The sequence below is a fragment of the Lathyrus oleraceus genome, chromosome 6, assembly GCF_024323335.1.
Source record: "Lathyrus oleraceus cultivar Zhongwan6 chromosome 6, CAAS_Psat_ZW6_1.0, whole genome shotgun sequence".
Lineage (NCBI taxonomy): Eukaryota > Viridiplantae > Streptophyta > Magnoliopsida > Fabales > Fabaceae > Lathyrus > Lathyrus oleraceus.
Window position 1 is genome coordinate 418,209,201 of NC_066584.1, and position 23,628 is coordinate 418,232,828.

The 23,628-nt window shown below is 36.1% G+C and overlaps 1 protein-coding gene and 1 long non-coding RNA gene across 5 annotated transcripts; both read right to left on the reverse strand.

Moving 5' to 3' along the window:
• Positions 1-694: 694 nt before the first annotated feature.
• Positions 695-4,955, reverse strand: LOC127097458 (uncharacterized). 4 transcript variants are annotated; one of them, XR_007793039.1, is made up of 5 exons: positions 4,847-4,953; positions 4,676-4,725; positions 2,885-3,654; positions 2,544-2,792; positions 695-997 (listed from the first exon to the last, which is right to left on the reverse strand). It is a non-coding gene; the product is annotated as an uncharacterized LOC127097458 (long non-coding RNA). The 4 variants fall into 4 exon arrangements; XR_007793040.1 differs by having other exon boundaries at positions 4,676-4,728; positions 4,847-4,895; XR_007793041.1 differs by lacking the exon at positions 4,676-4,725 and having other exon boundaries at positions 4,847-4,955.
• Positions 4,956-5,326: 371 nt separating this feature from the next.
• On the reverse strand, positions 5,327-8,608 carry LOC127097457 (60S ribosomal protein L3). The gene is made up of 6 exons (XM_051035950.1): positions 8,461-8,608; positions 8,205-8,299; positions 7,873-7,983; positions 6,958-7,262; positions 5,852-6,261; positions 5,327-5,761 (listed from the first exon to the last, which is right to left on the reverse strand). Exons 2-6 carry the CDS (start codon positions 8,287-8,289, stop codon positions 5,503-5,505), a joined length of 1,170 nt encoding a protein of 389 aa, XP_050891907.1. The 5' UTR covers positions 8,290-8,299; positions 8,461-8,608; the 3' UTR covers positions 5,327-5,502.
• Between the last annotated feature and the right edge of the window lie 15,020 nt (positions 8,609-23,628).

Sequence of the window (23,628 nt, forward strand, 5' to 3'; positions counted from 1 at the left end):
TGTGTGTGGAGTCTTATGTCTAATAGAGGCCTCATACTCAGGAGGCTCATTTTGCCTTCAGCACTAGCCTTGCCAAATTTTCTCGCTATTGTAAGACCATTTTTCTAAAATACTGGTTAAGATCCCATTTCCACTCTAATTGTCATTCTTACCGCATCAAACTAAATTCTCTCTCTATTAAATAATTCATGATGAAGAGGAATCTATAGTCTCTGTGTTGGGGGCTCGTTTATGAAAAGGTGTTTGGTCCCACCGAAAAAATTAACTAATACGTGTGACACCCTAAAAACCCCAAGCTCTTTTTTTAAAAACATAATTTGTGAAATATTTATTTCATAAAATGAAACAAGATATCATATTGACTCAAATAACATAAACATTTGTACTACTCCGACCTGATTTATAAGCAAAATAGACAAGTTTTACGCTTATTAAGAAATATACTTAAGTGCATTTAAGTTTCTTGATTTTATGTGAGAGAAACAACACAATTACTAGTATACCCTTAATTAAATTGTCTTCTAGTAACAATAAAGTAATTAATGCAAGGATACTTTTGGAATAAAGGTATTAAATGCATCTAGGTTTGTTGACATTTGCTTATATTTAAGGCCAAAAAAATTAGAAGACTTTTGCTTATAAAAAGGCCGGAGGGAGTATATATGAGTGCTTGATTAAAACATAAAACCAAACATAATAATTTAAAAAGCATGATTTTTGGGCCTGATGTCACAATACCAGACATAATAGTTGACTTGACAGTTCCGCATACATATGTACAAAAGGAAATACATGCATCCCGACCTCGATATCACAATAGCAACATACATATGTACAAAAGAAACACATGAATTCTGGCCCCCAAATGTCACAATACCAGAGCCTTATTGTAAATCAAACGTACTAGCATACATAAGCACAAAAGAAAACTATTTTACACCGTCTTGAATAAAAGTATTGCAATGCGATTATGCATCACTCTTAACTTGAGAATATCCTGCATATAGATTCATATCATAGAGACATGGAAACAGATGGGTAAGAATACATTCTACAGAGTATAAGGTATAATAACAGCAAAGGGTAGCATAATTCATAACACACAATCAACATCATAATCATACGACATGATACCAAGTCATACAACATTACACAATGATATATAATGCTCAAGAATACGCATGCATGACTATGCAATTCACTTTATCCTTTACTACTTATGTATGTGGTACCAGTCACTGAACTCGTGATATATTTTAGAAGTACATGTGGGCTACATTCCATACAACAACACTCTTTATTAGTTCTATAATTTAGGAGTTACGCCCCTTACTACAACACTCTCGCTAAACTCTAATCTAGAAGTACATGTAAGTTACATTCGTACTAAAATACTCTCTAGACTCAATATTCTAAGAGTACATGTGAACTACATTCGTACTGCAACACTATTTCTAAAAGCAAACTCATTTTCACTCTAGTATGATGCATGATCAACATATGTGAATTCCTCCCGAACTTTCTTCCTCTTATAAAATACATGTACTTTGATTGCCAGATTAGGGCTTTGTAAATAGTTTGTCAAATATTGGACTTTTGTCTTACTTTACCTCATAATCATTGATTAATCACAAACATCACACATACATACAAGTATTTTGAAATTTGACCAGAAGAATCTTTAAGTTAGATTTCTAACGCAACTTATCTCACCTAAATCAGAGCTTCCAACTTAAGTTATGATGAAAACAATGTTTTTGACATAATATGCCTTCCTAATTCGAATCAGGAGATCTTCTGGCTCGAATCGAGCAACTATAATGTCCAGAATTCACTCTAAACACTTGTGATTCGAATTAGAGTTAGCGTGATTTGAATCAAGTCTCTCATAACTCGAATCATGCTTGTTGTGACTCAAATCAGGGTCATAAAAACACATAATTTACTCATTTATTCGAATCACAAACCCCTTGATTCGAATCAAGTAACTAGAATCCAATTTTTTCAAAGCAATTCAGCCTACAAGTTTCAAAGATCACACATATTCATCATACAACAATATGGTATCAATTGAACACAATCAAAATTGAGGTATCACAATCAACAATCACACAAAATCACAACAACCAAGCATCAAAACAATGATCACACAAAGTATAATTACCCAAATCTCACATGCAACCCTTAGTTTTGATCTACCCCCAAATTAAACCTAAAAGATCTATTATACAAGAGAAATTCCCCCGAGGTCGGGGTTTAAAGGAAACCCCACTCCTCCACAAGAACATCCACCAATTTTGCATCTAAAAATCCTCCATAAAAATATCCACCAATCGTGCATCTAGAAATACCTCTCAATACTTTATCTTTTATGTTTTTCATTGTTGTGGGATTAAATAATATATTATATACTTAAATTTTTGTTCTACTTCTCAGTTGAGTCTTCTCAAAAAAATAGATGGGACACACTAGAGAGTTAAAGAGAGAGTGTTATCAACCTATTAAGCCCTTGCAACAGGAGTTAAAGAGATAGCGTTACCAACCTATTAATCCCTTGCAACAGTCAAGGAAACCCTGGCAGGATACCATGCACCAATACAAGCAACCTTTCTCAAACCCTTGTGAGTCTTACGGGGGAGACGGGTAACACCCCAACGAGTAACATCTTCGTAACCCTTCCTTTTTGTCACTCCAATAATTTCATCCTTCTAGAAAACAGCATCAATGGGAACTTGCTTCTCAAAGAAATTGGAGTGAGGGAAACCACTCATGGGGTGATGTCTTTCTCAGCCCTGTTAACAAGTTCAGATTGATTGAACATATTGGATAGAATTGTAATATTGATTGAAATGACACCAGAAAATAATCAGAGAATGTTACCAACCTATCAAATTCAGTCTGGGCATCATAGGTCTCTTCATGTTTGTCGAGCTTGTAAACCTTCTTGTTTAGCTCAGTTTCGTGGTGGTAACCGTTATGATTAGACCTTGCAACAATGAAGGAAACTCTGGTAGGATGCTATGCACCAATACAAGCAACCTTCCTCAAACCCATGTGAGTCTTACGAGGGAGACGGGTAACACCCCAATGAGTAACAACGCCTTCATAACCGTTACCTTTTGTCACTCTGGCAGGATGTCATGCACCAATACAAGCAACCTTCCTCAAACCCATGTGAGTCTTACGGGGGAGACAGGTAACACCCCAACGAGTAACACTTTCATATCCTTTATCTTTTATCACTCTGGCAGGATGCCATGCACCAATACAAGCAACCTTCCTCAAACCCATAAGAGTCTTACAAGGGAGACTGGTAACACCCCAACGAGTACCAACACCTTCATAACCCTTATCTTTTGTCACTCTGGCAGGATGCCAAACGCCAATATAAGTAACCTTCCTCACACCCATGTGAGTCTTACGAGGGAGACGGGTAACACCCCAACGAGTAACAACACCTTCATAACCCTTACCTTTTGTCACAGTCTCATGATGCCATGCTCCAATACAAGCAACCTTCCTCAAACCCATATGAGTCTTACGGGGGAGACGGGTAACACCCCAACGAGTAACAACACCTTCATAATCTTTACCTTTTGTCCCTCCAATGATGTCAATCATTTCATCCTTCTAGAACACAACATCAATAGGAACCTGTTTCACAAAGAAATTGGAGTGAGGGAAACCACCCATGGGGTTGATGTCTTTCTCAGTCCTTTTAACAAGTTTAGATTGGTTAAACTTTTTTATAGCATTGTAATACTGATTGAATTGACCCCAGAAAATAAATAATCAGGGAATGTTATTAACCTATCAAATTCAATCTGGACATCATGGGTCTCTTCTAACGGTGAGAAACACATACATAAGAAGTAAACACATTAAGGGTTTCAGGGTTATAATAATTTCAATGAAATCATAACCATGAACAGAGACGCTCCTAGACTGTTAATTTATATAACCAAGTCATAACCATATATAAATCATATGTTATAACTGGTTATTAAAATTAATTCTAATAACCCGATTCCATTTTCTTAAAATTGTTATAAAGAAGTTATTAATCGATTATATCCATAAAGAGTTTTATAATTAGTTTTGATTTAAATTTTTTAAAAATTATTTTTCTCAAAAAATATATTTTTTTCTCAAAAAAAAGTTTTTAAATTCAGGGAAAAAAACATTTTTTCAAAATTGGAAAAAAAAATTGTATTGACAGGATGTGTTTTCCGTATTTTGGAAAATTTTCTTTTTTATTTTAGGGGGAAAAAATCATTTTAGAAAAAAAACATTTTTTTAAAAATATGTTTTTTACATTTTTTTCTAAAAACAAATAATTCTTATATTTTGAATTTTGTAAGAAAAATTGTTCCATTTTCAGAAAAAAAATTATAAAATTTTTTTAGGCAAATAATTTAAGAATTTTTTTTCTTTTTAAAAATTAAAGGAATTTGATTTTTATTTTGGATATAGATATTCAAAATATAAATTTGATTAAAATCATATTAATACTATTCCAAAATATATATTTGCCTAAAATCATACTAATAATTAACCTAATTAAGGAATTCAAATATGAAGATACAAAAGATGGGTCTACAAAAGATTCTACAAAACTATTTTAAACATCAAAATTCTTATTGTTTTGCTTTAATATATGTACGGACAAACAAACCTTTCCCTCCATGTCGAGGGTGCTCGAACTTCTTGTGAGTCATCCTTCTTCTACTTCAAAAACAAAAAGTAAAAAAACTTGATAAAATTCGTGAAGAAAAAATTGTTGTTGCTGCTGTAGTAAGTAGTGAAAAATAAAAATACGAATGAGAAAAAGGAGAAGATATCGTACCTGAGGCTGATGTGAGGCTGCAAAGGGAGTGGTGTTCAATGAAGATACAACCATAATGTTATCACACTCGTTATTTTATAGCGAAGTTAAGAGGCCTTCACTTTTTCTCCTTTCCATGGGCCTAAGGATGGTACGTATATAAGCCCATTTCAAGCAAATTGTTTATTGTTATATTTACTTTACAATAATTACAGCTTTTATTGACTGTTAAATTCATATTAATTTTGATTTTAAATTTAATAAATCCCAAACTTTTGTACTATTCCTTCATATACAAGACATTGATTATAACAAATAACTTGTCTTATAGCTAAAATAAAAGAGGTAGTATACATCACAAACAAGTATACTTTGTTTAGGGTCTATCTGTTGTCAATTATATAAAATATTAATAAATCAAATTATTACTATTCTTTTTTTAAATTGATAATAGATGAATGAAAACTCATATATCCCAATAGTATGATATGAAACAAAAGATAAGAAAAGGAAAAGAAATAAATTAAAAAAACTAGAAGTATATGGGTACAACTAAATCGCAATAGTACCAAAAACTCAAATAACATGAGGAATTGAGTTTATCAAAATTGTTAAAAGACACTAGAGTTTAAAAGAGATGGCAACAGAATATAAAAAACAGATTCCAACAAACAAATTTAAGCCTTGAGGCGTCCATAGAACTTCTGTTTCTCCTGTGTTGTCTGGAAACGACCATGGCCAAACTTGGAAGAGGTATCGATAAACTTGAGTTTGATATCCTCGAGTGCAAGCCGAGAAGTCTGCTTAAGAAGGGACTGACGCAAAGTAATGACCCTCTTCTTGGGACCAACGCACCCTCCCTTGATCATCAGATAGTCCTCCTTCACAATACCATAGTGAGGGAAACCACCCATGGGGGTGATGTCTTTCTCAGTCCTGTAAACATGTTCACAGATTGGTTAAAGATTTCACATTGAACAAACTGATCAAATTGATAAAAATAAAAACCAAAAGCAAGTTACCGACCTATCAAACTCAGTCTGGGCATCATGGGTCTCTTCACCAGATTTGCCAAGCTTGTAAATCTTCTTGTTCAGCTCAGTACGGTGGTGATAACCGTTCTGACCAGCCCTTGCAACAGTGAAGGAAACTCTGGCAGGATGCCATGCACCAATACAGGCAACTTTCCTCAAACCCCTGTGAGTCTTACGGGGGAGACGGGTAACACCCCAACGGGTAACAACACCTTCATAACCCTTACCCTTTGTCACTCCAATGATGTCAATCATTTCATCCTTCTGGAACACAGCATCAATAGGAACCTGCTTCTCAAAAAAGTTGTATCCAAAGTCAACCTTCTGAGCAATAGTGCCACCATTAATCTGAATCTCCATGATATGGGCCTTCTTTTGCTTCAATCCCTTCATTTTCCTGATCTGTGAGATATTGAAAACTAAATATATCAGAAAATAGAAATTATACTTCAATATAATGAAATAAGAAAATTCAGATAACAAACATGAAACTGTTTGGAAAAAAAAGACGAAAAAACTCTTAATATGATAATTTAAAAAGTCAATACAAAAAACTGTGGTAAATAAGTGTGTAACCACAATTTCATGTAGCTACTGCATTTTATATCATAAGTTGTTTTAATCAAAACAGTCAAGAGTCAGAAATCTCGTGTGGAAGTGCCGCTCATAGCATTCAATTAACACTGCGTTTGCACAGATATTTCATCATTCTCATCTTAAAGAAACACATAAGCCATGTACAATTCACATTACAGAAAAAATATGACATTATAATACATAAACAGAGTAATATGAGGTCCTAGAGAAGGTAACACATGTAATGACAAATTCCTTCCATTTATCTTAAGAGATTAACAGACTGTATAACTAAATGTTTAAAAAAAAATAGGAATCAGAAATCTCGTGTGGAAAGTGCCACTCATAGCACTCAATAAGTGCTGTGTTTGCAAAGATATTTCATCATTATCACCTCTCAAAAGAAATCATATGACATAATAAAATGGAATATGTTGCAACAGGAAGTTCATATTAAAAAATAGGAAACAAACTACTTCATATGTTATGAGAAACAAAAGAAGGGAGGAAACTAGCAAGTACCTGAGTGTGAGCCAACACACGAATAACAGTTGCATATTTCTTCAGTTTCTCAAGCTGAGTCTGAATGTTCTTCTTGCCTTCATCACTTTCATACTGCTTGGAGTACTTGCTGAAAGCCTTCTTCTTGGACTTGCACCAGTTCTTGTAGAACCTACGCTTAATTTCCTCGCTCAAATGCTGGGTCCATACAGTATTCAATGTACGAAGACCACGTGGAGTTTTCACATAACCCACAACACCAACAACAACCATTGGAGGAGTCTCAATGATTGTAACAGGCTCACAAGTCTCCTTCTTGTGAAGCTCTGAAGTAAAGAGAAAAATCAGATATTATATAAAGTTCTTAGAAAATCAGAAATGCATAACAATTACTTGATCAAGAATAATAAATGCATAAGGTGGTAAGCGAGTGGTGCTTAGAAATTAAATGACTCAAAAACATTATCCAACTCAAAATACAGCTTAAAAACACAAACTTGATTAACACCACATTAAGAAATGGTAACAAATTGAAGGACCGTCAATTCAAGAGCAAAATATGACTGAAAATGTAATTAAAGACTACACCATTCAATAAGAAAGGAGACTATTCATTGGCAAAATAGAACCAATGTATGAAATGGTATTATAAAAATACATACTTCAACTAGAACAAGACTAATCTCTAACAAAACCATACACAGAAAGTAACAAGGCATGAAAGAATGCATCTAGATACACTACCACAAAACTGATTCAAGTAACTCATTGAATAAAACTCCATTAATCTTTTCGGGGAAAAAGTACTCAAAGAACAAAAAAGACAATATCCATGATAATTAAGACCAGAAATCAGATATGATGAGAAACTAACAAAACACCATTCATCAAATTCATTTAGTAAATGAAACAAAGTTTGGTGAGAATGCTACTCACTGGATCCTGGCTTCTCAACCTCTCTCACAATGTGGGTCATTCCAGCCTTGTAACCCAAAAAGGCAGTAAACTTGGGTGGCTTGGTTGGGTCATCCTTGGGGAAGGCCTTCACTGCAAGAGGTAAAATTACACAATAACAGTTATAATTAAGATAACATCAATTAACACTTAAATTAAGCTGTTAAATTACACAAGCTCAAATGAATGAGAGAAACACAATCATATAGAGTCAATAGCATTAGGGTTTAAGGGTTGTGATAACTTCAACGAAAACGTAATCAGAAATATAAAGGGCATGTTTTATAATCAGATCGCAGTAACCAAAAACAAACCTTTTCCTCTGTGACGAGCAGCACGCTTCCTTGGGAGAAATCCCAGTGAACCATGTCTAGGGTGCTCGAACTTCCTGTGAGACATCCTTCTCCTACTTTAAAAACAAAAACAAAAACAAAAACCAAAACCTTAGTGAGTACGAATAAAAACGATGATGAATTCGATACAATTCTTGTAGAAAAAACCATTGTTGCGGCTGTAGGAAGTAGTGAGAAATGAAAATACGAATGACAAAAAGGGAGAAAAATGGAGTACCTGAGGCTGCTGTGCCGCTGCGATGAGAGTGTGTTCAATGGGGGATAGAACCCTAATTACATCACAGTTTTTTTATAGTGATGCTATGAGGCCTTTTACTATTTCTCTTTCTATGGGCCTTTTGATTGGAAGTAAAAGCCCATCTCACATAAACTCACAAACTGTGAGCATTTAACCTGTCACCCCTTCTTTTATATTTTGCACCCTCCATATTTTCATATTGTCGAAACTATCCTGACTATTATTTATCAGTAAAAATTTTTTTTAATATTTTAAAAACGAAATTTCTAGTATTTGATATTTTTCTAGAATATCCCAAAATTATACTAGGAATTATTAAAATTTCCGGAAAGCTACTTAAACTTTCGAAAATTTCATATTTTTCGATATACCATTTTTGTCCATACTCATAATTTCGGGAAGTACAAAAAAAATACTTTATTGTGTGGTCCAGAGCCGGAAGGACCTTCTACAAATTCTTGTACAGATTTTATGCAGTTCTTCACCACTGACGTAGTATGTTTTCTATGTAATAATTTTAATTTAGATGTTTTATCGTCTCTGTGATATTTATTGTTTACTGTTTATATGTTGTAAATCACGGGTATTTGAGTCTCGATCTAAAATATTAGCATTGACAAAGACTATTGGTAAATATTATGGTATTATTGTTGTGATTGTTCGTTTTGATACTGCAAATGGAAAGTGGGGTATGAAAGATAAATTGATTATGGGTTGTGAGATAGGAGAAAACTACAAAATGAAGAATGTATCTGAAATGAATAATTCCTCATAAGGCATTTATAGTATGAAAGTTAAATGTCCTTTTGAGTTGAGATATGTGTCAAGTGGTAGCGGTTGGAAGGTGATGGTTAGGTGTGGGTTGCACAACCATTGACTATATAAGGATTTAGAAGGCCATGATATATTGGGTTGTCTAAAAGACCATGAAAGACGGTTTGTGAATGACATGACGAAATACAATATGGCTCTAAGATACATATTTGTTGCTTTGAAAGACAAAGATCTAGAAAACCTTACTAGTGTTACTCAGGTGTATAAAGTTAAAGTTACATACAATGCGAGCAAGAAAGGTATATTGACGGGAATGCAGATGTTGTTGGGTCTTATTAATAAAGAAGAATACATGTGTTGGACTAGAAACAGGAAAGACTCAAATGTTGTTGTTGATATCTTTTGAACACGTCCTAATTTAGTGAAGTTACTGAATATGTTTCATTTTGTGTTGATTTTTTATTGTACATACAAGACAAATAGGCAATTGGCAGATGTTGAATTTTTATATCTTTTGGACATATCAGATTTTTGATTATGTGCATCGTGATCATACAGGTATTGGTTACCACTGCTTGAGATTGTTGGTGTTACGTAAATAAAGTTGATGTTTTCGGTTGATTTTGCCTATTTGTAACATAAAAGGGGGATAAATTCATATGGGCACTGGAGAAGCTCAAAGAGTTGTTCTCTTCCGAGAATTTGCTACTGAATGTTGTGGTGATGGATCGGGAACTTGCGTTAATGAATCTCATGGAAGTTGTGTTCCCAACTTTAACTCATTTGTTGTGTTCTCAAATTTAATTCATGTGTTGTGTTTGTTCCATATTTCATAAAATGTTAGTATGAAATATAAAGAGTGTGTTAAATCATAAAGACAAGAACATGTCATGGATCTATGGAACAACATCATGTATGCTATTAGAGAAACTGAGTTTATCGAACACTTGAAGCACTTTGAGACTATTTGTGATAATATTCCTTTATTTGTTATATGTGAGTGAAATATAGTTGACACCTTATAAAGAAATGTTTGTTGTTGCTTGGACTAACATAGTCACTCATTTAGGAAACACAACAACAAACAGGTACACAAACATCATTTTGATATTATTACATTACTAGACATAATTTAACATGTATTTCTATTTATGGTTTTTAGGGTGGAGTATGCTCATTGGAGACTAAAAAATATGTTGACTACAAGTCGGGGAGATTTATGTCAAAGTTGGGATGCTGTGAACACCATGTTGAAGTTGCATTTAGGTTCAATATGAGTATCATTTCAAAAAAAATATTATCACCATTGAGCATCAATATAACACTCCATTTTATATCAACTTCCACAATTTTGTTTCAAGACAATGTATACATCACATTAAAGAGGAACTATAAAGGGTAAATTTGTTGGTGCAAGCCAAAATGCATACGGTTGCTTCATTAGAACAACACATGAGTTACCGTGTGTGTGTCAACTTGTTGGTTTTCATATACAAGTCAACCATGTTCCTTTAGAACCAATTCATGTTTTTTGAAAGAAATTACACATTAAAGAGCATGGTGTCAATCATGAAGAAAGTGGTACACAATTGGATTTAGAAGTTGAGTATGAAAAGTTGAAGACATATTTTAGTACTTTGGATATTGTAGGCCATAGGGCATTGAAGAAAAGGGTTCAGGAACCAACACACTCATTCATAACCTCTATGTGTCTATCATCGATGAAGTACAAGCAAAATAGGGGAGTTAAGAAGAGCATAAAGGGTAGTGTAACCCGTAATCGGTAAATCATCAATGTAGATACATATGATGATCACTCATTTGTTTGTATCCTTCTTCACAAACACACGCCATGTTTGGATACACATTACACATTTATCAAATATTATCTCCTTTAGAAATTCATGAATTATATTCTTCCAAGATCTTGGTGCTTGCTTCATCCCATACAACTCCTTCCCCAATCTATAGAACTTGGATTCCTTATTTTTCACAATAAAACCAGGTGGTTGTGCCACATACACCTCCTCGTTCAAAGTACAATTCAAAAAACACAAATTTTACATTCATTTGGTATATGGACCAGTTATTATTATTCGAAATACCAATAACTAGCCTAATGGTTTTAATCCAAGCCACTAGTGTGAATACTTATTCAAAGTCTATGTCTTCTCTTTGCAAAAATCCTTTTTCCACTAATCTAGCCTTATGCTTGATTATTTCACCTTTGAGATTTTTCTCCACTTTGTATACCTATCTTACACCAATTGGCTTATTTCCTTGAGGTAGATCAACTTGCTCCCATATTTGTTTTTTTTTCCAATCGATTCCAACTCCTCCTTCATTGCACATATCAAGTTTGGATCATATAAGGCTACCTCTATTTTCACCGGTCTAGATTTAGTCATTAGCGCAAAATGGACAAGATCACCATTATTGTTCACTTCATTATCTGGGAACATATCACAATCTTGCATTCTCATAGGCACATCTTTTTGCCTTGTTGATCTTCTCACATTTTATTCAACTTGGACTTCCTCGGTTGCAGTTTATGCCCTCTCAAACACTATTGGAACAACTCCAACATTATTTTAACCCTTTGATTCATCGGGTACAACATGATGTCAGTCCCTTAATTCATAAAAAATGACATCCATATGGATTACGATTCTCTTGTTAATTATGTCATAGAGTTTGTAGCCACTTGTAGAGTGATACCCAACAAGTATCATTTGCTCACACTTATCATCTAGTTTATTTCTAACCTGATACAGAACATGTATATACGTAACTGAACCAAATACCTTCAAGTGATTCATATTTGGCTTGAATCTGAACCATGATTCTCTGGGTGTAATATTTTCCGACTTATTTGATGGGGACCCGTTCAACAAATATGCAGTTGTGGATATCACTTCTCCCCATAATTCATTTGTCAAGCTCTTCCATTTCAACATACTTCTCACCATGTTCGTAATTAATTGATTCTCCCTCTGTGTGGCCCTATTTTGTTAAGGTCATGTGGTGGAACTACCTCATGTACAATGCCCTCTTGATCACAAAATTTCTCAAACTCATTTGACACATATTCACCTTCATAATCTATTTTTAGAGTTTTGATTTTGTGATCTTTCTACTCAAATCATCAATATAAGTGACAAAGTAATTATTGCATCTGATTGAGTCAACTTGCATCGGTCTACAAACATCTGAATATACCACCTCAAGATGACACTTGATTATGCATCCGGCATATTTGCTAAAGTTTCCTCAGTGTTGGTTGGCCCACACACACTCTTCACATACTTTAGTTGGAATATTGATCAACGACAGCCCCATAACCATGTTAATTTTCTACATAGCATTGAGATCTTTGAAGTTCAAATGTCAAAGCCTATAGTGTCATATCTATTCCTCCATACTAGCAGTTATTGCAAGACATGTATGCTCAATTACTTTCAATTCAACCTTGAAAGTTCTGTTTTGAGCCATAGGGCCCTTTATTTTACATCCATAACTTTTAACACTTTATTTTCCATGTGAATCTTATAATTCCTTTTAGGCAATTGACGAATGCTTAAAAAGATTACACTTGATTCTAGGAATATACATCACATCATTAATCAAATAATGCTTACTATTCTTCCTCTTGATTGATACATCATTAATACCCTATGCTGCTAGTGTGCTATCATCCGCATATTTCACTTTGTTTTTCAATGCTTGATTGATTTTTACAAACCAATCATTCCTTCATGTCATGTCAAATGAACACCCAATTTCATTATACCATTTACCACTGCATTCTTCATATTTTAGCATAATCACCATCACATTTTAAATTTATGGTAACTTGTTACACTCTGCTTGTAATCAGTTACATACGCATTTTTCCTGTGTTGTTTTCTGCTTTAGCAACTACCATCCACTATGTGCTTTCATCATCGTCTTGCCTTGTAAACTCTTCTTTGACTTCTTATGGATCATTCTTGTTGGCATTACATTCACAAGAAAAATGTCCAAGCTTTTGATAATTGTGGCATTAGACATTGCTCTTATCATCTTTCCTTCTTCATTCTATTTTTCTATTGTTACCACCTTTGTAATTGTTTGGTCTACCAATTTGTTGTAGTTGTTTTAACCCTTTTAAAATGTTGAATTATTGGAATTTTAGGAGTCTCCTCCATTATTATTGTGATAATTTCCTCTACCTCAATTCATGGACCATTTCCCTTCACCTTTTTGTCTTTCCCGACAAAATGGGCCTACAAAGCATTTCCAACCTTTGCTTTGTCAACATTCATTTCCTTCATTCTCTTATCATGAGCCTAAAGATAATCTTTCAACTCTTTTTAGCCCATGGTTTAAGTATTCTTTGACTATTCAATCGCAACCAATACGTTATCGAATCTTGATGTTAAAGATCTCTAGATTTTACCAACCACATACTGCTCAGTGATTGTCTCTCCACACGCTTTCACTTGATTCACCAATATTGTGATTCTTGTATTAAATTCACTAATGGTTTCTTTCTCTTCCATCTGAATTAATTCCAAGTGCCTTTTGTGAGTTTGTAACCTTGCCAATTTTGCCTTATCAGCTTATGCATAACTTTTTCCAAGATTTTCCAAGCTTCCTTTGAGGATGTGCAATCACTGACCTTCTCAAAGTTATCAGCATCAACACATTGATGAATGAGATATAAGGCTTTGAAATCTTTTATTTTCTCTTTCTTATGTGCAACCCTTTATGCAGTCATTGCACCTTCTACAAATGGATTAATATCTACCATCTAACTCCATAACTACATGGAACGAATTGAAGAGAATTTTTTTATCACGATACTTCCCACCAAGCAAAACGGTTATGCTAAGAAGCAAAATCAGCGGAATTAGGCAAAGAGACAACAAATCTCTTTTTGAAGCTTGGGAGAGATACAAGGATATGTTGAGGCTCTACCCATATCATGGACTTGAGCCATGGATAATCATCCATACTTTCTACAATTGTATCTTGTACAACACCAAGCTAACCTTAGACGCTGCAACTGGCGGCACTATAATGGATAAACCCTACGAAGACGCCTATCAACTCATAAAAAACATGGCGTAAAACCATTATCAACGGGGAGGTGAGCGAAATTCTGTAGAGAAACCACTGATAAAGGGCATAATGTACAAAGTAAATGGCATAGACCATGTCAATGCTAAAATGGACACCCTCACTAAGAAGATCGGGAGTTTAATCGTAACTCTAGCAACTACCGTAGTTGCTGAAACATCTAATTGCGAGTTATGTGGAACCCCTGGACACAACACTCTTGAATGCCACCTATTGGCTAGAATTCCATAAGACCAAGTAAACAATGCCCAAGGTAACCCATACTTCAATACTTATAACCGTGGTTGGAGAAACCACCAAAAATTCTCATATAAGAACAACAACACGTTGTTTGCTCAAAACCCAACACCTGTTGTTCCTCCAAGTTATCAAAAAGGAGCCCTTGTTGCTCCTTAAGCACCTGAGAAGTCAAACCTCAAACTAATGATGGAAAATTTTATTGCAACCCAAAGCCAATAGAACAAAGAGTTTACTAACCAAAACATTCACACGAATGAGCTGATTAAGCAATCGGCAAGTAAGGTTGACTCTATGGCTACACACAATAAAATGTTAGAAATCCAAATTTCTCAAGTAACCCAACAACAAGCAACAACAAGCAGCCCCAGCTGGAATATTTCCTGGACAACCACAACCTAAACCGAAAGGTCATGCTAATGCTATTACACTAAGAAGTGGGACATAATTAGACGGGTCAGCTGATCCAAAATTCAAAATCCACCCATGTCTCAACAAAATGAAGAAGAAACCGATAAGGTGACAAACAATGAACCAAATGAAATTGGGTAGGATAATAAAACTAAATAGGTAGTCGAGAAAGAGAAATCGTACATGCCTCTTCCAACATATAAGCCACCAATTCCTTATCCTTAAAGACTGTCTAAATCCAAAACCGAATGTCAGTTTAAGAAATTTGTAGAGCTTCTGAAACAGCTTAATAATACTATACTTTTTACAGAAGTTATTACACAAATGCCTTCCTATGCCAAATTTCTCAAAAAGATCATATCCAGTAAGAAGAAACCTGAGGGTAATGAGACAATGATGCTTATTGCAGAGTGTAGTGCCCTCATTCAAAACAACATGCTCCCTAAGTTAAAAGTCCCAGGTAGTTTTTCCATACCTTGTGTAATCGGAAAATTTGTTATAGACAAAGCTCTTTATGACTTAGGAGCTAGTTTCAGTTTAATGCCCCTCTCAATATATGAAAAACTCAAATTAGGCGAACTAAGACCCACTAGAATGTCTCTCTAACTAGTTGACCGCTCTCTTAAATTCCATGTGGGTATGCTAGAAAACATTCCTATACGAATTGGTCAATTTTACATTCCCACAGATTTCATAATAATGGACATAAAGGAAGATTCCAACATTCCAATCATATTAAGAAGACCATTTTTGGCCACTGTTGGTGCCATTATTGATGTGAAACGGGGAAAACTAGCCTTCGAGGTTGGTGAGGAGAAAATCAAATTCATTCTTTCACAATTTTTGAAGGCACCTGCTATAGATGAAACAAGTTGTTTCATAGACATCATCGACGCATGTATAAAAGAAATGGAGATGGAACCACCTAAGGATACTGAAGTCCTAAAAATTCCAACACCTCCTATATTAGAAGATGATGAATGTTGTATGCCATATGTGGATGACAGTTTGAGGGAATGCCTCATACTAACTCCCAATTCGATGCCTTTCCCAAAGAGACCTTCCGTAGAACTTAAGACACTTCCCAAAAACCTAAGGTATGAATTCCTTGATAAAAAGTTTGAACACCCAGTAATAGTCAACGCAGACTTACGTCAAAAAGAAATTGAGCAGTTATTGTATGTTTTAAGGAAATACCATACAATCCTAGGATATAACATCTCAGATCTCAAAGGGAGCAGTCCCTCTGTGTACATGCATCGGATTATGCTAGAGGAATACTCAAAAACCTCAAGAGAACACCATAAGAGAATAAACCCTATTATGAGCAATGTAGTTAAGAGGGAGGTACTAAAGCTACTACAGGTAAGGATTATATACCCAATATTCGACAGTAAATAGGTCAGCCCAATACATGTCGTACCTAAAAAGGGAGGTGTTACAATAGTCAAGAATGACAAAGGCGAAATTGTAGCAAAGTGTGTAGAGACATGGTGGAGAATGTGCATAAATAATAGAAAATTTAACAAAGCTACTCGAAAGGATCATTTCCCTTTACCATTTATCGACTAGATGCTTGAACGATTGGCTAGGCATTCTCATTTCTGTTATCTGGATGGCTACTTAGGATTTTTCCAAATCCCAATTCACCCTGATGACCAAGAGAAGACCACTTTCACATGTGCCTATGGCACATTCGCTTACCGACAAATGTCGTTTGGATTATGTAATGCTCCCACAACATTTCAACGATGAATGATGGTGATCTTTGTTGATTTTATAGATAACATCATGGAAGTGTTTATGGATGACTTTTCAGTTTGCGGGCAGAGTTTTGAAGGATGTTTTGTGAACTTGGAAATGGTACTAGAAAGGTGTGTAAAGGTCAATCTTGTGCTCAACCGGGAGAAATGCCATTTCATGGTTCAAGAGGGAATCATACTTGGACACATAATGTCAGACAAGGGGATTAAAGTTGATAAGGCAAAGATAAAAGTAATAGAAAACCTTCAACCTCCCAAAACCATTAAAGAAATACAATTTTTTAGGTCACACCAGGTTTTATCGATGTTTCATCAAGGATTCTCTAAAATAACCAAACCCTTAACTATCATGTTGATTAAAGACGTTGAATTCAGCTTGAATGAAAAATGCTTAAAAGTGCTTCAAATGCTCAAACAAGCTTTGATCTTCGCACCCATTATACAACCTCCAGACTTAAATGAACCCTTTGAAATAATGTGTGATGCGTGTGATTTCGCCGTCGGTGCTGTCTTGGGACAATGTAAAGATAAGAAACTTCATGTCATTTAGTATGCGAGTAGAACCTTGGATGGGGCATAAATGAATTATGCCACAACATAAAAGGAACTCTTAGCTGTAGTGTTTGCAATAGATAAATTCCGCTATTACCTAGTGGGAGCTAAAATAATTATCTATACCGACCACACTGCTATTAGATACTTATTAAGCAAAAAGAACGTTAAGCCAAGGTTATTAAGATGTATTCTGCTGCTATAAGAGTTCGATTTAGAAATCAAAGACAAAAAACGAACTGAGAACGTTGTAGCGAATCACCTATATAGACTCGATAATGTAAAAGCGGACCCAGTGCCCATAAACAATTACTTCCCTTATGACCGACTTATTGCCTAATTAGAAAATGATATATTTGAATGCTCTCAAAGAGGAGATCCTTACGAAAAAAGAAACTTTGAAATTTAAATTAAGAAATCATGAAAGTTGCATATGCTCAATCCAAAATCCCTTAGTATACTGACTTTGTTAATTACCTATCGGCCCAAGTGCTTCCACCTGAATTAACTTACCAACAAAAGAAAAAAGTGTTTCCATGACCTAAAACACTATTATTAGGATGAGCCCCTCCTATTCAAGAGAGGCGCCAACGGTATTTTCCATCAATGTGTCCTTGAAGAAGAGATAAACAACATTATAACCTATTGCCACGCTGCACCTTATTGAGGGCACGCAAGCACATCCAAGACATATGCAAAGATTTTACAATCTGACCTCTATTGACCAAGCCTATGGAAGGATACTCACACTGCAGTTCTCAAATGTGACCGGTGCCAACGCACTGGAAACGTTTCTAGACGAGAAGAGATGCCATTGAAAAACATCCTAGAAGTGGAAATCTTTATTGTATTGGGTATTTATTTTATAGGCCATTTCGCATCCTTATTCGGAAACAAATTTATACTCGTTATGGTTGACTATGTGTTAAAATGGATCGAGGTTGTAGCTTCTCCCGCAAATGGCGTACAATTCGTGATTAAGCTTTTCAAGAACATCATCTTCCCTAGATTCAGTGTACCTAGACTCGTCATTAGTGACAGTGGATCTCATTTCATTTCAAAAATATTTGAAAAACTGTTGCTTAAATATGGAGTCTGACACCACATAGCAACACCTTACCACCCACAAACAAGTGGTCAAGTTGAAATTTCCAATAGGGATATTAAGAAAATATTAGAGAAGACTGTTGCAACATCTAGGCAAGATTGGTCCTCTAAACTTCACGAGGCTTTATATGCCTATAAAATATACTACAAAACTCCCATATGAACTACACCCTTTAAGCTAGTTTATGGTAAATCCTGCCATCTGCCGGTTGAGCTAGAACATAAAGCTTATTGGGTCATTAAGGCCTTAAACATGGACCACGCTGCTACAGGTGAAAAGTGGATCTTAGATATTCAGGGATTAGAGGAATTATGTTTAGACACTTATGAGAATGCCCAAATCTATAAGGATCGAACTGAAGAGTGGCATGATAAGCATATAGCAAGGAGAGAGTTCAAAAAGGGTGAATTAGTTATTCTTTTCAACTCTTGATTGAAACTCTTTCCAGGAAAACTCCATTCTAGATGGTCAGGATCTTTTGAGATTGTGAAAGTCTTCCAAAATGCGATCGTTGAAATAATAGGTAATCTAACGAGATATTCATTGTGAATGGGCATAGACTTAAACATTATCAATATGTCGAAAATAAAGATTACTATACTTGTTCACAACTAAAAGATATGACCACCCTTTCACAAAATTAATTATTTCATAATTGTGTCGACCTACCGAAATTAAATAAAGCGTTGCGTGGGAGGTAGCCCACGGTTTTTGAATTATATCGCCCCGATATAATATTGATAAACTAATTTATTGATCAATACTAATTTAATTTATTTTCTTTCAGGTCACACTCACCAACTAACTTTTGCTAACTAACTAGAGAATGCAACACAAGGATAATATGCGAGTCATTTTCAAAAACGACGCCCAGAGGAGGCTTTTTGAAGTCCTAGTTGAAAGAAAAATCTAACCTACCCATTACCCTGATTTTCCCTTGTTGGTAGCCTTAGGTTTCACTGATAGTGTGTGGTTTATGTTTACACAAATGAGTTGGTACCGTTTCTCTGTCACGAAACACCCTGTCATACGGTGAACTGACTTTTTGTGTTTTTTTTTTTAATCGCAATGTCGCGATTAGCAAGAGTCGCCACCGACTTTTCTTTTATCCAATAAGGAAAGGTGGAAAAGAACAGGAAAGACCTTAATTTAGATTCTTAGGTTCGGGAGGTACATTATACAAAGGGAAGGTGTTAGCACCCTTTGTATCCATGGTTATCCATGGGCTCTTAATTGCTCAATCATTTATGTTTCTCTAGTTTGAAAAAGTGGTTGAGAAATGTGTAGGAAATGTTTTGAAAAGGAGAATTTAACTTTGTAATGATTCTTGAATGAATGTATACAAAGTGGTTATCTCGTTTAATTTTGGAAATAGTTTAGAAAAATATAACTCGACAATGATTCTAGTGCGAATGTATGTCAAGTGGTGATTTTCTAATGGAGGTTTTGAAAGGTGTAAGGTGTGAAAAGTAGTTTTAAATTGTGAATAAGCAATTAAGAGTTATACCTATCCGAGGTCTTTCCGGGCATTTCCTATCCTTATGAAGGTAAAACTGTCCTTACTATTGAGAAGTAAGTAGTTTTATCCGTTGGATGTAAAAGGGTCATCGTAGGGTCATTGAAGGCAACAGTTGTGAGGATACCTTAGCATTCGAAGGGACGATCATCATTTAACCGTAGGCTACACCGAAGGGTCATCGAGGGACAAAATCGTATTTTCGAAGGCAACATCCGAGGGACTATGATTTATTTTATGATGATTAAATCGAAGGGCCATTGCTAAGTGTATCCCCACATTCGCGGGACATGACCGTTATATTGTAATACCGTAGGGCAACAAAGAGAGGTCCAAAATCACATGTTTAAAGGTCATATTTTAAAGTCAATTAGGTGATTAGGATGAATCTCCACATTAAAATCAATACATTAAAATTAATACATTAAAATTAATACATTAAAATTAATTAAGCAATTTAGGGTGGATCTTCATAAGGGTATCCCACAAATAAAGTGGAAGGCCTAAACAGCACTCTTTTCCTGGGATATGTGAACCTTTACAAAATTCAGCAAACGGGTTAGCATACCAATCAGGGTGCAATCGAGGATTACACCGCAAAAGAAAACACAGCAGCATGAATGTCAGGCAAAACAGTGCATAATTAACATAGAATAGATCAGGTTACGCATAGGACATAACAAATATCAACGGCTGTCCCGTTTGCCTCTGCCTCGCCTAGCGAGGTCCTAGCGAATGCTCGCTACATGCTCGCTTAGCGATGTGCTAGCGAGCGGCTGCGGGTTTTGAATTTCAGAACAGTATGATCTCAGCATGCTGCATGCCTTATTGCATTCAATTACAGAAATAATATGGTCAAACACTCAGGATATTCAGGCGTACTGGAATTCACATGCAAAGTCTAGTTACATATCCAAAATTTCAATCATGATGCATTATGTATTTAGAGATTTACAAATTGGAAGCATAAAACAATAATGATACACAAACCTGTTTGCAATGGAGTGGTAATGCTGAATTGGCAAGTCACTTTTGGTATCGAGTTGAGTTGGGCGGCGGTAACTTCGGTGCGGATGAGCGGTCGTCAGGGTTTCTTCACTCCGACTTCTCTGGGCTACTCTCCGGGGTTGCTATGCCAGGGTTTCCGGCCGTTTCCGTCTCGGTTTTTCGTTCTCCCCTTTTCGTTCTGGAGTTGGGGTATTTATAATACTCCTTTGATGACCTAATGGGCTCAGAATGAAGCCCGAAATTTTCTGTTGTCTGTCAGCTTCGCTAGGCGAGCGTGTAGCGAACGTGTAGCGAACGTTCACTAGGCGAGCGTGTAGCGAACGTGTAGCGAACAGGCCAGTTTGGGCCATTTTCTGGATTGGGCCATTCGTGAGCTAGGCCTTTGTTCCTTTAAGATCAGTGTCATAAAAATGAGTTGGAATGCCCTGAAAAATGTATTAAAATATTAATGGGCAAATTTTGGGGTATGACAGCTGCCCCTGTTCAATATTCTTGAACCGAGAGAGTTAGGATGGCAGGTATGCCGTTCGTGGTCTGGAGGTGAAAGATTATTGAACACTAGAATGCCCCGAAAATTTGCGCTTGTCAACCAGGAGTTAGTCTTGATGGAGATGGGCTTAAAGATGCCATCCAGGGAATTTGATGATGAGAACTTCAGAGTGCGTCGTACATTAGGCGATATCTGAAGACATGGATGTCGTACCGGGTCATACGCTAGCCCGTATAGTGAGTTATCCATTATGCTGTCGACTTCGTTGGGGAGTCAGAGTGTGTTATACGCTGTTGGGGATAAGGGATCAGAATGGATCATACGCTAGACCGCATCCGAATACCAGAGTGAGTTGTTCATTGGGCGGATGACTTTGCTGAGGATGAAAAATCAGAATGGATCGTACGCTAGATCGTCTCTGAGTTGCAGAATGAAACCTCCATTAAGCGGGTGATTTCACTGGGGATAGAAGATCAGACCGGATCGTATGCTAGATTGTATCTGAGTTGAAGATCCAAATGGGTCTTATGCTAGACCGTATTGGAGTTGCAGGATGAGTCGTCCGTTAGGTTGTGTCTGATGATGAAAGAGGGTAGTCGTACGCTAGACTACACTTCAGAAATGTACCGTACACTAGGTAGCATCTGAGGAGATGAAGGTCTAACTGGATCGTACATTAAACCGTATCTGAGCAGAATGAGCCGTCCATTAGGCTGAATCTGCTTATAAAAGGGGGTAGTCATATGCTAGACTACAATTCAGAAATATACCGTACACTAGGTAGCCTCCGAGCAGATGAAGGTCTAACTGGGTCGTACATTAAACCGCATCTGAGCAGAATGAGCCGTCCATTAGGCTGAATCTGCTTATAAAAGGGGTAGTTGTACACTAGACTACAATTCAGAAATGTACCTGTCACCAGGTAGCATCTGAGTAGCAGAAGGTCTAACTTGGTCGTACATTAGACTGTATTTGAGCAGCATCTGATGACTTGAAGGTCTAACTTGGTCGTACATTAGACTGTATTTGAGCAACATCTGATGACTTGAAGGTCTAACTTGGTCGTACATTAGACTGTATTTGAGCAGAATCTGAGGACTTGAAGGTCTAACTTGGTCGTACATTAGACTGTCACTGAGCAGAATCTGAGGACTCGAAGGTCTAACTTGGTCGTACATTAGACTGTCACTGAGCAGAATCTGAGGACTCGAAGGTCTAACTTGGTCGTACATTAGACTGTCACTGAGCAGAATCTGAGGACTCGAAGGTCTAACTTGGTCGTACATTAGACTGTATTTGAGTGGTTGAAGGTCAGAATGGATCGTACGCTAGATCGTATCTGAGTTGTTGAAGGTCAGAATGGATCGTACGCTAGATCGTATCTGAGTTGAAGGAGTCATATGTTGAGCTGAATCAGAATGAACCGTACGCTAGGCTATATCTGCTAGTATTTGTATATGTTGTATTTGCAATGAATGTCTGGGATGTACTTATAGATGCCTTCGTTAGGAAGATGTCAGAATGAATGTTGACACGGAGTATATCTGAAAGATGTATCTGAAGAAGAAAGTAGTCGTACGCTAGACTGCACCTCGGAATATACCGTACGCTAGTATCTGAGGGATATAGTTGAATCTTGAATGTAATTGATAAAGCTGTCCGTCTGAATGGACCTTTGTTTTGATTGTATCAAGAGGATAATTAACCTGAAAAATAAAGTTAGCTTCATGCTATGTCATGATGCATGCTATGAAACGATGTAATGTATATGATGCGGAACGAAATAAATGTGAACATTGTATGCAAGTATGTGATGTGAATGATGTAATGAATGCACTATGCTTCTGAAACGTTCTTCCAGGGGACTCTACTGGGAAAATAAATCTCATTCTTCTGGTTGGAGATATTTGTATTGATGACCCTTCCTTAGCTAGGGGTATTTGACTTTTATCTGATGGCAGAGATATTCAACAGAGCCTGGCTAGGGTAGAAGAGATGACCAGTCTAGTGATGCCACTTTCTTCCAGGGAATAACTGGCGTTGCCGGGGAATCAAATTAGCAACGGGTTCATTGGGAAGCGTGATTAGACCTTCTCCTCGATCCTGAAGTCTTTTAGTAACTGCCATTGCATGTATTTTGATAAACATTGATCATATTCAAATGCAT